Source organism: Hibiscus syriacus, unplaced genomic scaffold, assembly GCF_006381635.1.
Source record: "Hibiscus syriacus cultivar Baekdansim isolate YM2019G1 unplaced genomic scaffold, ASM638163v2 tig00116997_pilon, whole genome shotgun sequence".
NCBI lineage: Eukaryota > Viridiplantae > Streptophyta > Magnoliopsida > Malvales > Malvaceae > Hibiscus > Hibiscus syriacus.
The window spans coordinates 1,726,115-1,739,895 of record NW_024063513.1 but is presented as its reverse complement, the minus strand read 5'-3'; the positions used below and the strand labels follow the sequence as shown (position 1 = coordinate 1,739,895).

At 35.2% G+C, this 13,781-nt stretch overlaps 1 protein-coding gene and 1 long non-coding RNA gene across 2 annotated transcripts; both read right to left on the bottom strand.

The window, feature by feature from the left end:
* Positions 1-8,891: 8,891 nt before the first annotated feature.
* On the bottom strand, positions 8,892-9,370 carry LOC120194166 (cyclin-dependent protein kinase inhibitor SMR2-like). The gene has a single exon (XM_039196559.1). It carries the CDS (start codon positions 9,315-9,317, stop codon positions 8,979-8,981), a length of 339 nt encoding a protein of 112 aa, XP_039052490.1. The 5' UTR covers positions 9,318-9,370; the 3' UTR covers positions 8,892-8,978.
* Positions 9,371-11,386: 2,016 nt separating this feature from the next.
* LOC120194168 lies at positions 11,387-11,824 on the bottom strand. The gene is made up of 3 exons (XR_005522950.1): positions 11,720-11,824; positions 11,562-11,612; positions 11,387-11,460 (listed from the first exon to the last, which is right to left on the bottom strand). It is a non-coding gene; the product is annotated as an uncharacterized LOC120194168 (long non-coding RNA).
* Positions 11,825-13,781: the final 1,957 nt, after the last annotated feature.

The following is a 13,781-nucleotide window of genomic DNA, read 5'->3' as shown; positions in this document are numbered from 1 at the left end:
GGAAGGAACCCGTCTGAATTCTCTGCTCAACCTGAAGTTCGATCCACTGCTCGAGTATACAACCTAAAGACAAGTGAAGACCGTGATGACCCTGATATTATAGCAGGTACTTTTCAGTTGTATGATAAATTAGTATTGGTACTGATTGATCCGGGTTCTAATTATTCTTATATTACAAGTAAGTTAGTAAAGGAGTTGGGGATTCCCTTAGAAGCTACGAGTAATGAGATTATAGTAACAACTCCATTAGGCCAGAGTGCCCGGGTGAATAAAGTTTGTAAGGGGTGTCCCATAAAGATTCAGGGAATTGAATTCCCTGCTAATCTGATGGAATTACCCTTTGACGAGTTTGAAGTGATTCTGGGAATGGATTGGTTGTTCCGGTATTATGGAGATGTTAGTTGCAGATTGAAAAAGGTAACTCTGAAAAGTCCAGACGGAACAGAGATAAGTGTGAGCAGTGAAAAGTTTAATCCTTTAGAAAATGTAATATCAGTGATGTCTGCCAAGAAATTATTGCTACAAGGATGTCAGGGTTTTCTGGCAAATGTGATTGATTCAAGAGCCCAAGAGAAAAAGTTAGAGGAAATTCCAATAGTTCGAGAGTTCCCTGATGTTTTTCCTGCTGAATTGCCAGGATTACCTCTGGATAGAGAGGTAGAATTCCAAATAGAAATAATGCCGGGAACAGCTCCGATTGCAATGGCACCTTATCGAATGGCTCCGAAAGAATTGCAAGAGTTAAAGAATCAATTACAAGAGTTGCTAGAGAAGGGATTTATCCGACCAAGTGTATCGTCTTGGGGAGCTCCGGTGTTATTTGTTAAAAAGAAGGATGGATCAATGCGTCTTTGCATTGACTATCGACAGCTCAATAAGGTGACCCTCAAGAACAAGTATCCCCTTCCGCGCATTGAGGACTTGTTTGATCAACTAAAAGGAGCTTCGGTATTTTCAAAGATCGATCTACGTTCGGGTTATCATCAATTGAAGATCCAAGAGAAAGATATTCCGAAGACAGCTTTCCGAACGAGATATGGTCATTATGAATTCATAGTAATGCCATTCGGGGTAACGAATGCACCTGCTGCTTTCATGGATCTCATGAACAGGATTTTTCAGCCCTATTTGGACCAGTTTGTCGTTGTCTTTATTGATGACATACTGGTGTACTCGAAATCCCATGAAGAGCATTGCACACATTTGAGGATCGTCTTGCAAATTTTAAGAGATAAAAAGTTGTATGCCAAATTGTCTAAATGTGAGTTCTGGTTAAAGGAAGTAATTTTCCTGGGGCATGTGATCTCGGCAGTTGGGATTAGAGTAGACCCTCAGAAAGTTAAAGCTATAATGGATTGGGAAGTTCCTATGAATGTGTCTGAAGTTCGGAGTTTTCTGGGACTTGCCGGTTACTATCGAAGATTCGTTAAGAATTTTTCGATGATTGTGCTGCCTCTAACAAAGCTAATGAGAAAGAACGTACCATTTGTTTGGACTTCTGAATGTCAAGAAAGCTTCGAAACTTTAAAGAGAATTCTGACGGAAACTCCGATATTGGTTCAACCGGAATCTGGCAAGAATTTTGTAGTATACAGTGACGCATCCCATAACGGGTTGGGGTGTGTATTAATGCAAGAAGGGAAAGTGGTAGCGTACGCATCGAGACAGTTGAAACCACATGAAAGGAATTACCCCACTCATGATTTAGAAATGGCTGCTGTAGTATTCGCTCTTAGGATTTGGCGTCATTATCTTTATGGGGAACGTTGTTACTTATATACGGATCATAAGAGCCTGAAGTACCTGATGACTCAAAAAGAATTGAATTTGAGGCAACGTAGATGGGTAGAGTTCTTAAAGGATTATGATGTGATAATTGACTATCATCCCGGAAAGGCTAATGTGGTAGCAGATGCTCTGAGTAGAAAGACGTTTGCAGCTTTACGAGCTATGGATGCAAGATTATCTTTAACGGGAGACGGTGGTCTTTGTGCGGAATTAACCCTTAAACCAGCATGGTTGGAACGAATAGGAGAATTGCAAGGTAAAGATGAAATGTGTTTGAAAAGAATTGAGCAAGTAAAGAACAAAGAGATTAAAGACTTTGAGATTAAGTCAGATGGAAATCTATATTGTAAAGGAAGAATTGTAATACCCGACAATGACGACTTGAAGAAGGAGATATTAGCAGAAGCTCATTGCAGTCCGTTAACGATGCACCCGGGTGGAACCAAGATGTATATGGATTTAAAGGATCGATTTTGGTGGTCAGGGATGAAGCGAAGCATCACAGAATTTGTGTCTAAATGTTTGATATGTCAACAAGTCAAAGCCGAGCATCAAGTTCCATCAGGATTATTGCAACCGCTTTTCATTCCTCAATGGAAGTGGGAAAATGTTACGATGGATTTTGTTTCGGGGTTACCCTTGACTCCGAACAAAAGAGAATCAATCTGGGTAATTGTTGATCGATTAACTAAGTCAGCGCATTTTCTCCCGGTTAGAACGGATTTCTCTATGGAAAAGTATGCAGAGCTGTATATTAGAGAAGTTATTAGATTGCATGGAGTACCTGTTTCCATAGTCTCTGATCGGGACCCTCGATTCACTTCTAGATTCTGGAAATCTTTGCATGGAGCGTTGGGGACTCGTTTAAACTTTAGTACGGCTTTTCATCCTCAGACTGATGGGCAATCAGAGAGAACTATTCAGATATTGGAAGATATGTTGAGAGCGTGCGTAATGGAATTTAAAGGATCATGGGAAAAGTATTTACCGCTGGCAGAGTTCGCTTACAACAATAGTTATCAGTCTAGTATAAAGATGGCCCCCTATGAAGCATTATATGGAAGAAAATGTCGTACTCCATTAAATTGGTATGAACTCAAAGACCGAAGTGTTCTTGGTCCGGATTTAATTCAAGATGTAGAACAGAAAGTTCGAGAAATTCAGCATAACCTCAAAGTGGCCTCTGATCGGCAAAAGTCCTATTCGGATCTTAAAAGGAAAGAAATTGAATTTCAAGTTGGAGATAAAGTGTTTTTAAAAGTGTCTCCATGGAAGAAGGTGTTGAGATTTGGTCGGAAAGGAAAATTGAGTCCTCGGTTTATTGGACCATATGAGATTGTAAAGAGAGTAGGACCGGTAGCATATCAGCTAGCTTTACCACCTGAGATGGAAAAGATACATGATGTTTTTCACGTTTCGATGCTTCGAAGATATAGATCTGACCCTTCTCATATCGTGACACTAGAAGAGATTGAGGTTCGTCCTGACTTGACTTATGAGGAAGAACCGATTCAAATTTTAGCACATGAAGTTAAGCAATTGAGGAACAAGACCATTCCTTTGGTCAAAGTGTTGTGGAGAAATCACAGAGTAGAAGAAGCAACGTGGGAGCGTGAAGAGGATATGCGGCATCAATACCCTCATCTGTTCATGCAATGAAAATTCGAGGACGAATTTTCTTAAGGGGGAGAGATTTGTAACATCCTCCATGTCGGGTTAGTGATGAATTTGCAAAGTTTCAACATTTGGTGATTAAAGTAGAATAATTATATAGTTTAAAAAGTAAGGTTGGTAAATATGAAATTAAGGTGGGGACCAAATGGTCATTTGCAAGGAATTTTTTTAATTAAAATAAAATGTTATGGGGTATATGAGACCCACGTGTTATTTTAGGTTCCAGAAACTCCCATTTCTTCTTCCTTCTTTCTCATTTTCTTCTCTTCCTTCTCTCAACGTGGGGCTTGCAATTAAGGTAAGAATCTGAACTTGGTAGTTTCTTTGATGTTTTATGATTGGAAATGGAAGCTTGGATGTTATATAAGCTAAAGGAAAGCTTATATGACATTAAAGCAACAAGATAAGTGATTTAGAGAAGGATTTGGAAAATGAGTTTTTAGATGAAATCTTGATAGGAGTGAGTTGTTGATGTTTGAATCAGATTTTTGACTTATCAATAAGCTAATTAAGAAGTATGAAGTAATAGAATTGAAATTAGAACAAGTTGAAATTGGAGTAAGATTCTTCAATTCTATATGGATGAGGAGTTTTCTTAGTTTTAGAGGTATTGAATGGTTAATAATTAGTTTAAGTAAGTGTATGAGAGCTAAGAGTGTTAAAGGGATTGAAATAAGTATGTTTGAGCTGAAATTAGATGATTTCCGGGCTCAAAATAGGATTTCTGGGTTAGGGGAATCGGTACCCATTCAAGGGGAACCGATACCCCTTCAACGAAATGAATTTCCAGAATGCAAGAGGGGAATCGATACCCCCAGGGGGGGAACCGATACCCCCTCATCGTATAAGAAATTCCAGAATGCTTTAGGGGAACCGATACCCCAGGGGGGGGAACCGATTCCCCCAGAAAAAGAAGAAGAAAGAAAATAAAGCAAGACTAAGCTATAGATTCTTTTAATTAGTAAGCTATTAAAGCTTAATTTCAAGACATAGACATCTGATGATCATCTTGAAAATTATGTTTATGTAGATACCGAGCCTACTCGAGTTCGGGAACAATCTACAAGTAGGATCGATCAAGGAAAAGGCAAAGAAGTATAGGTGAGTGCATATGCATAACATGAATATAGTAGTATGTTCAGTTCTAGACTTGTGATAAGTCTAGATTCCATATTTTGACATATGATTACATTCCATATTATGATACATGACATGAATTTGTATTAAATGTATTACATGACATGAATTCATATTATACGTATTACATGACATGAATATGCAGAAAAAGTTATATGCACTATGTGATAAAGGTATGTAAATGATATGCCTATGTGTTAAAGTTATGGAAATACTATGTCTACGTGATATGAACTACGGGAAATGTATAAGCCCATGTTATGTAGATGAGAACTATAGGTATAGTTGGCATGCCAAGGGTAGAGGGTATACTCGGTTCTTTAGGACACATATATATCCTTTGGAACCTGTGTGAAGTCTTGAAAGACACATACTTGATCCATAGTATATGTATATGATTCTTAAGGAATTCTACGTGGTCCTTATGGACATAATTCTACGGGCACTTCGGTGCAATTCTACGGGCACTTCGGTGCAATTCTACGGGCACTTCGGTGCATTTATACGAGCTGTGGTGACAGCATAGTGCACAACCTCACATTACTCAAATACCTTAGGTTCTCAATATGCTATCATGGGCCAATAAACTTATTAATACAGAATAATGAATGTTACAGTCATACGCTTACAGGTATGGATATTGATGAAGTATACTATATTGATTAAGTACATGTGTGCATCTCATATCATATGATCCTGACATTTTCATTACATTACATTGCCTTATTATTATTGCCTCACTAAGTCGATGACTTAGCGTGTGAGTGTTTCACACGTAGGATCCGGGAAATTAGAAGAGACAGGTGAAGCAGCTTGACAGTATTACTCCTGCAACCATCAGATCAGAAGCAACTTAATCAGTAGGTCATTTTGTGATGTAAATAGCAGTTGGCATGTAATTAAAGGGTTAAGTTGTGTATGCTCTGAATATTTTTTTGTAAACTCATATTACAGTATGTATATTATTGTATTTTCTTAATACAAGTTCAAATATTTTACTATTATTTATTAAGAGTTGTGTTTTAAAGTCAATGTAGTATCTCTGACTCATATCCGGGTCGGGTATGGGTTGGGGGTGTTACAGTATCAATGCCCCCTGATTGGTATTGGCTAATTGGTTAAGGTAGTATCGATAGTCTATGTTGAGTATTGATACTCTGGTGCTAGGGTATTGATACTTGCTTGAGTATCGATACCAAAATTAGGTTTGATGTTTTGAAAATTCCCCCAGTATCGATACCCCTACCTTGGTATCGATACTCTATGTGAGTACCGATACTAAATTTGTATTATGGATTGCTGGTCTCGATACCAGCCCTACCAGTATCGAAACCGAGGTCCCAATATCAATACTTCTTTGGTGAGTATTGATACTACCCTTTAAAACTTGCCTAATTTTTGCCTGAATGATGACTAGTGTCGATAACCTTACTACGAGGTGCCCTGTTCTTTCTACCCCAAAAGCCCCATTGAGGTCCCTAACTGATGTTTAAGTGTTTTATCTGTTATTAGGGGTCATAAAGAGTCTGTAATCATGCAGAAAACACCCAAACAATGCAATCTACCATGATCATGCTTCAAGCTTATGCAACCTACCAAAACTCATCTAATGAGTTACATGTGCTAGAGTTGAGTTAAAACTGAGTTACCTATTGATTCTAAGCTGTTAAGAGTGTCCAAAGATCAACCCAAGGTGAACTTCTCCTTCCCCTTGCTTTGCAGCTTTCTCCAACTCCTCTCACTAAACAATAACCAAAGAATGAATTACTAGCTGAATGTAGAGGGTAATGAAGGTTTAAAAACACTTCCTAAGGCTAAAAATCACTGAAAACGGATTAAATCCTCTGAATCTCTTAAACCCCCCACAAAACCCCTTTTTGCAAACCATGGCCAAAACTTACTCTTTTTGTCTCAAATGGAAGCTCTAGAGGTGTTGAGTTTGGTTCTTACCTTTGAATTGTGAAACAAGGGTTGCAAGTAACCAAGTTATCACCTTTAATTTGCCCAACTTGAAGGAAGAAGAAGAAAGAAGATGAGAATTTGGAGAGGAAGAAGAGACAAAGAAGAGTTAAGAAAAAAAGGGAGAAGTCAGACGTGAGATCACCCAAAATAATGGGTATTAAGCCTTTCAATTGGTCTAATTACTCCCTTGGTCCTCTTGATTTTGGTTGCAAACTAAAAATGCCCTTTTTACTCTCTATTGGGCTTAATCCAAAACCATTTCAACTTGGGTCAAAGCTTCCTATAAGCTAAGGAATTAATTCAAGGTCCAACTCGAGTTAGTCAAAAACTCCTAACACGGGATTCGGGGCGTTACAGTTTCTTCCCAATTCAGGTTAAAACATCTTAGCTCATCAAAAAATTTATTTTGACGGTAAAAATGGGTGGAAAAAAATATGGGTTTACGATAAGTAATCATACAGATTATTATGGGACATGTTTAAGAAGCATCATGGGAGATATAAAGGAAGGGGACACCACATGCTCTGTTCTCAATTTGCATACAAAAACAAAAAATGAAGCTCAACTCTTTTTGGTTTAAAATAATGTCACAATAACATGCCACCTTAAGTTAACAATTTGTCCTAAATGTTACACATGTGATGTGTTATTACTTCATAATTGTGAAGCTTTTGGCAACAGAAAGAAGAGTTTGATAAAACGGGTAATTCATAGCAATAATCTCGACAGAAACTGGGCATAAAAGATGGCGAAACAGTTTGTCCTTACTAGGCTTTGTGCTAACCTGTAGCTATTTCCTATCCCTTAATACAAGGGTAACTAAAACATAGTATTATTTTTTTTATAGAAAGTAGATAGTTTTATTAAAAATAGAAAAATATCCAAAATTATAATGAAGATATACAAGCATAACCATAAATCTAAAATATAATTACGACATTTTCCTATTACTATTGAGACAAAAACTAGTCACCTATATCACATAAGGACCAAAGAAGGAAACATATAAAAAATCTAACAAAAAAACTCGAATAAAATAAAGAAACGAACAAATCTGGCTGCATCGATAAACGAACCACAAAATGGGATGAAGCTACTGAAAGACTATAGACAAAGCGCAAATCAGAGTCAAATAACGTGAGAAAACTATCCACGAACGCAAAACGTGTATCCAAGTCAATCTGAGGGTCCAAAGTAGGGAAGATCATCATGATAACAAATAAACGTCATCTTGATCAGTCGTGGCGATGTCAAATCTAATCCTGAGAAAAAAGATAAACAAAAACATGATCATCATGATAACAAATTTGTAATCACTTTAACTAGTTTAATCAAAAAGATATTAAAGAATATTTCAAAATTTTCGAATGAGGATTTTTTACACTGTAACATGAATTTAGTTTATTTTCTTTAGTAAACTAACATTTATCATAATTAAGATATTATTTTAGCATAGTAAATCCCAAAAAATATGTTAAAAATAATTTACTTTTAATTTATTATTAATTTATACATAGACACTTTAACATATAGTTAAAGGCTTTTAAAAGTTACAGAAAATTAATTTAAAAAAAATCATTGATAATATATATATATATATATATATGATTTAATGAACATGTTTAAGATTTTTTTTAGGACGAAAGTTAGGGTTTGAAAATAATCGATATATAAGTCATAAATTTGACCAAAACCTCTGAAATCATCCACCTTTGTATTCCTTTATTGGTTCACATCCATCCCAGTGACGGAGCCATTTGTTGTGTGGGACCAAATTTTTTTTAATTAATTACTTTTAAATCTTTTAAATTTTAAAATTAAACTCAATTTTTTATATATATTTAAATCTTAAATTGATAGTTTAACTATTAAACTATGACATTTATTTCAGCTATTTATATGTAATTGATTTTTCCTAAACTCGTATTATGATAACATATATGTAAGTTTAGTATGGGATATTATGCGAGTATAAAAAAACAATAATCTTTTTTGAATAGATAAAAAAAACTATAATTTAAAGTGTCTTATTTAATCTATATATTTTTTAAATATCACAGTACGTAGCAAATATCATTTGTGAAGTTTACATGCAATCTAATGTAGGCATAATTATGATAGAATAAAGGGTGGGAAGTAACGTTGAGAAGATCAAAGTAATTCCCACATCATTATAATGATTATTTGGTCTCCCATATTTTCAACAAACTAATCCGACTCCTAATTCAATTCACAACCCTTTTTACCCTTAGATGATTGAAACTTACCTTTGATCTTCATATGCAGATTTTGATGGACAAAAAATGAAGGGAGATCAATAGATATTTGTAAGAAACTAAAAAGAAGTAGAAATGGAATAACTTTAGCTGTTGAGATATACGATACGATAGATTTATTGCTTAGCTAGTTTAATTTAATCAAGCACTCCTGCATCTCCTCTTGAATTTGAGAGAACCACCAAAGGTAAATGGGTCCGAGTTGGATCGGAAAAACGACTCTAACTCTTCCCTTCTCGTGGTTTCGAAGAAGTGCAACTCTGATAGCTTCCTCTTCAGCCCAAACTTTGCTCTCACTTTCTTCTTCGGCGTCGGCGGGCAGCTTTGAATGCTGGCTATTTTCTGATCACTCGACGTTGGCGTTTTGCACTCTTCTTCTTTTACTCCATCGTTTTCAATCCCTCCTTCTTCTTGTCGTTGTTGGTTGTCGTGCTTTTGCAGAGTTTCTTGAAGAATATTTCCACGGTGATCCTTGGACATGGAGATGAAGATAGGTTATTGGGTCGAGAGAATTTTTTTTTTAATTTGCGGCCCCTTGTTTCTTTCTTATCATTTTTGAAACATCATATATATGTATGTATACACAAATTTGGCACCTTCATTTGTTTATATTTTGTTTTTCACGCTTTGTATACCCTTTCTTCCACGTTATTTCTACCTTTGGAATCAACCATTACAGCTTCTTTCTAATCACGACAAGACTGTGATCATAATGTAATGAATGTTCCACTAAAAGTTAATGCAATGAAAGGGAAACTTACAACATTATAAACAGGTAGCACGAATCCCGGAAACGAATGGTTATAAATCGACATCTATTAAGATCAGCCTGTAACTCTAGTTTCAGTGTAGATGGAAATGTATAGAATAATTATCATCGATTGTAATGTGATGGAGAAAAATAAGATTATGGCGTGTCTCTGTCTGCACCTATCATATCAATGTATCCCTCTTGCGCTTGTCTGCATGTACAACTACGGGCATTGGCATTGGATACCGTTTCATAATTCCACCCTTGACAGAGACATTTACACAATTATTCCCCCTCCCCCCATCTCCTCTATTAACTTATACCCTATACAAAATCTCACTCCACCACCGTTTGTAACTGTAAATATTATCCTTTTCACCATTGGTGACTGCAAAAAGTAAAGAAAGAAACAATTTTATAAATGTGTAAGACAGAAGGGAATTTAGGGGCAAAGGGTACTCATAAATAAGCACTTTCCTTCTGTCTTCTTTGTTAAACATATTTTTGTTGTCTTCTGTTTTTTTTTTTTACTTTTTAAGATTGCACCAAAAATTTGAAGGGTACACATGAAAATGTACAAGATTGTGTTCAATCACTTCAATGTAATTACTTACCACTGTGATGGATGGGATGCAGCCAAGTCCGGAAGTTGAGGCATTGGTCCCAGAAGGAAGGCCCCTCGCTAAACTTTAAATCATCTATTTTATTTTTGTTTCACATATTTGACTTTTATTCTATATATTTATGCTTGGTAATAAAATAGTTATTGATATTTTTTAGGATTTGGAATTTAAGGCCATGAATATCATGAGTACGAGTGTTCTTTTCTTGAATAATTTGATGTAAGCATAGAGTAATATTTGTTCAAAGATAATTCTCAACCATTTGACATTAAACGCTAAAACTCCTGACATCCTTGGTGTTTGAACTTAGAACCTCAAGGAATAACAATAATTCATTTATCACCGAGGTCGCTTAATTCTTATAGAAAACTTTGGCATTTTCAATGAATATTGGGATTGCAGAGATTTCAGGAGATTAGGGTGGTGGTCGGTCAGGGGCGGTCGACAACGGGTACGCAGATGGTCGACGACAGTAATAATGACCTAGATTATCAACGATGACGGCAACTAACATGGGTAGAAGGGTTTAGAGCTATGATATTTTAAATTTTTGGGTTTCAGAGATAAAAGAAAGTTTTAGGGTTTTTAAAATAAAAATTACAATTTTCAAAATTTTAACTTAAATGAAATTTTATAAATTTTATAAACACACATGTTAATTAACCATTTTTTGTAATGATTGTTATCATATAAACACTTAAATAATAACATTAGACATTTAAATTGAACAAAAAAAATGTAAACACCTAAATAGAAAAAGAGGAATATTACAAACATGTTTTCATATCAAGTCTTTTCTCAAGTCATATAGAATGATTTATTCTTTTCGATTTAAATTAGAGTAATAATATTTATAAAAATAAAATAAGATATTAGTAATTTAAAATATCGAAAGAAAATTGTTACTTAACATCATGTATTGCTTCAAAATTGCATTATCAAGGTAAACACAGGCATTACAAAGACAGTTAAGATATACAACCTTAATTGCACTCAATGTAATGAAAGGGGGATCAAGGGACACCATTGGATATACATGATTTTGTTACAAAGAACCCCCCCCCCCCAAAAAAAATAAAAATAAAAGATAATTCTTTTATCAGTGTGAAACTTTACACTTTAATTTCAGGGTTGACTACATACCGGCTCATTCAATATTTTCCAGAACTCGCAACCTGGTTTTTCTTTTCCAACCTTTAATTGAAGCAACGAGGTTTATCAATCCCGCGATCTGATCCTTGCTGAATTCCTGCACCGCCAAAGTTATTATTCTCAGGTTTCCATGACGAACAAACGAAAAAAGGATAATAAAAGCAACTGCTATTCTGCTGTAGTGAGAACATTTCTTACGGGGTGAGCTCGTGCCCAGTGTACGTATTCAGTCTCAGGGAGATAATAAGCCTGTTAAGAGAACGATCGAACTTAATCCTCCATATACATATCAAAATGAATGGAGGAATAAATTTTTGCACCAATTTCTGAACCGAACATGTTAACCATGGAGTTACCTTGATGAAAGTTTCAACAATCTGTAACTTTGGCTTCACGTTTAAGGAGGCAAACTGTTGTAGCCCATTGATTAAAACCTGAATGGAAAAAATAGTAAAAGAGGTCAGCTACAAGAACAGATACAGGTACAACTAACTTGCACTGAACATGTACACCAACTCCAAGGGCAGTTCATCTAGGAATCGCAAAATCAGAACTATCTGATGGATTCCGAATCAATCAGTTCCAAATGAAACAGATTTTCCTTCTTGAAAAGTAGACGAGAGCAGGACGGGGTGGATTTTCTTTTTTCTGAAGAGTGGCCATGGAACGGCTATAGAAAATGCATGCCCAGCTTCACCATGCTTGCTATATGAAATTATTATTTTACCCTCATTATACGTATGCAAGTATTAAATAGGTAAAAATATAAAAACGTGCTATACAAAAAACCCTAAATTCTTTTATACTTCATATTTCATGTTTAAACAATTGTGAATATATTTTATTCTTTATGCTTAATTATTTATTTAAAAAAAAATTATACTCGTATATTAACTTGCCTTTTAAAAAATAAGAATATTAGAAATAACTAGAAAAAAATCAAATAGACGTGGAATGTGCAGGGATGGATTCATCCAACATCGGAGGTGGTAGAGATTTTCTATATTACACAACCATAGTGGAGCGGGCGGATGATTAAGCATTTCATGCCAACTTTGGAGCATTGGGGGATTTGGCAACATCCACCCTTGTCCCACTCCATTTCCATTACAAAGTTCATCCAGCATCAATGAAGAGCAATATGCAAATGATATCACATTGATTAATTCTGATACCTAGCTCAATTTAACAGGATGGAGTATCAACTTACCTCTTTCTTAATTCCTCCATGGCCAAGCCTTGTTTTGTAGTGCTTAAATTCTCCCACCAACAAATCCACATGCCTATTCATTAGACAAATTACATCGAAGAGCTTGTCAAATAGAGGTCATGGATCTATTTAAGCAAAGATGATAACAAGATCTACTACCAAATATGAGACGACAGACCCGGAAAAAGAAAAACGAAACCAAAGACTTGTAAAGAAAGAGGACAATAGCACGAGAACAAACCCATTGTGCTCCATGTCAAGCTCTTTCAATTCCCGTTTAGCATTAGCAATTCGATCAACATACCTGCCAAAAATTCAGATTTTATTATGAGAATAACCTAGACAATGGACAGAGGGAAATTCATGGCATGCTAGTAAATATTTGCTTTCCTTTTGCTTTCAACCAGTCAATCACAGAACAAAAACTAATCATTATTACAGATCTTCTACAAGGTTTTTATTTCTACTGTCAACGGATTTCTGCCGTGGAAATGGAGGGAAAGAGGACATAAAGTGTTCTATATATATAGGGGATGAATCTACATACAGAATGTAAAAATTAGTGTTGCATAACTTTGACCATTAGATCAAGATTAATTTATGGTTGAGATTAAAACATATCTTTTTTTTATATATATATTTTATATTTTTCATTCTTGCTAAAGCATAAAAAAAATCCTTTTCTTTTCTTTTTTTTGCACAAAAAACTTTCTTTAATTCTTTTCATTACTGCATTTTTTTTCTTTTTGGGTTCCATTAAAATTGATTGATGACTCGTACGATAAGAGAAAAACATAAAAACCATTCCAATCGGTAAAATACAATCTCTAGTCATCATAACAACCAATTAGCAGACTGATTAGTCTCCTTGTAAAATAAATTTACATTTGTAAAATTCTTCTCGAGTTTTAAGTTCTTATGATAGTGGAAGTAGTAAATATTGGCAGCTACTGCCATTCTTCTCGAATTGAAGCTACCAGTTATGATTCCTCCTCCAATAATTAACTTGAAGTCTCTTGCAATACTCAAACTTGAGGGGGATTTGGTGTCTGTTTTTTTGTGAATTACCAAAATAGTTATTATTTTGATCTAAAGTTCTCCTTATCATTTCTATGGAAAATTATCCTTTTCAACTGTTGCATTGAAAAGGAATACATTATTTAAAATGTACTTTCCACCGATCTTTGTTCACTCATTGTATTCTAAAC

Excerpts from the sequence above, each read along its gene's own strand:
- LOC120194166 (XM_039196559.1), bottom strand. The coding sequence starts at position 9,317 with ATGTCCAAGGATCACCGTGGAAATATTCTTCAAGAAACTCTGCAAAAG.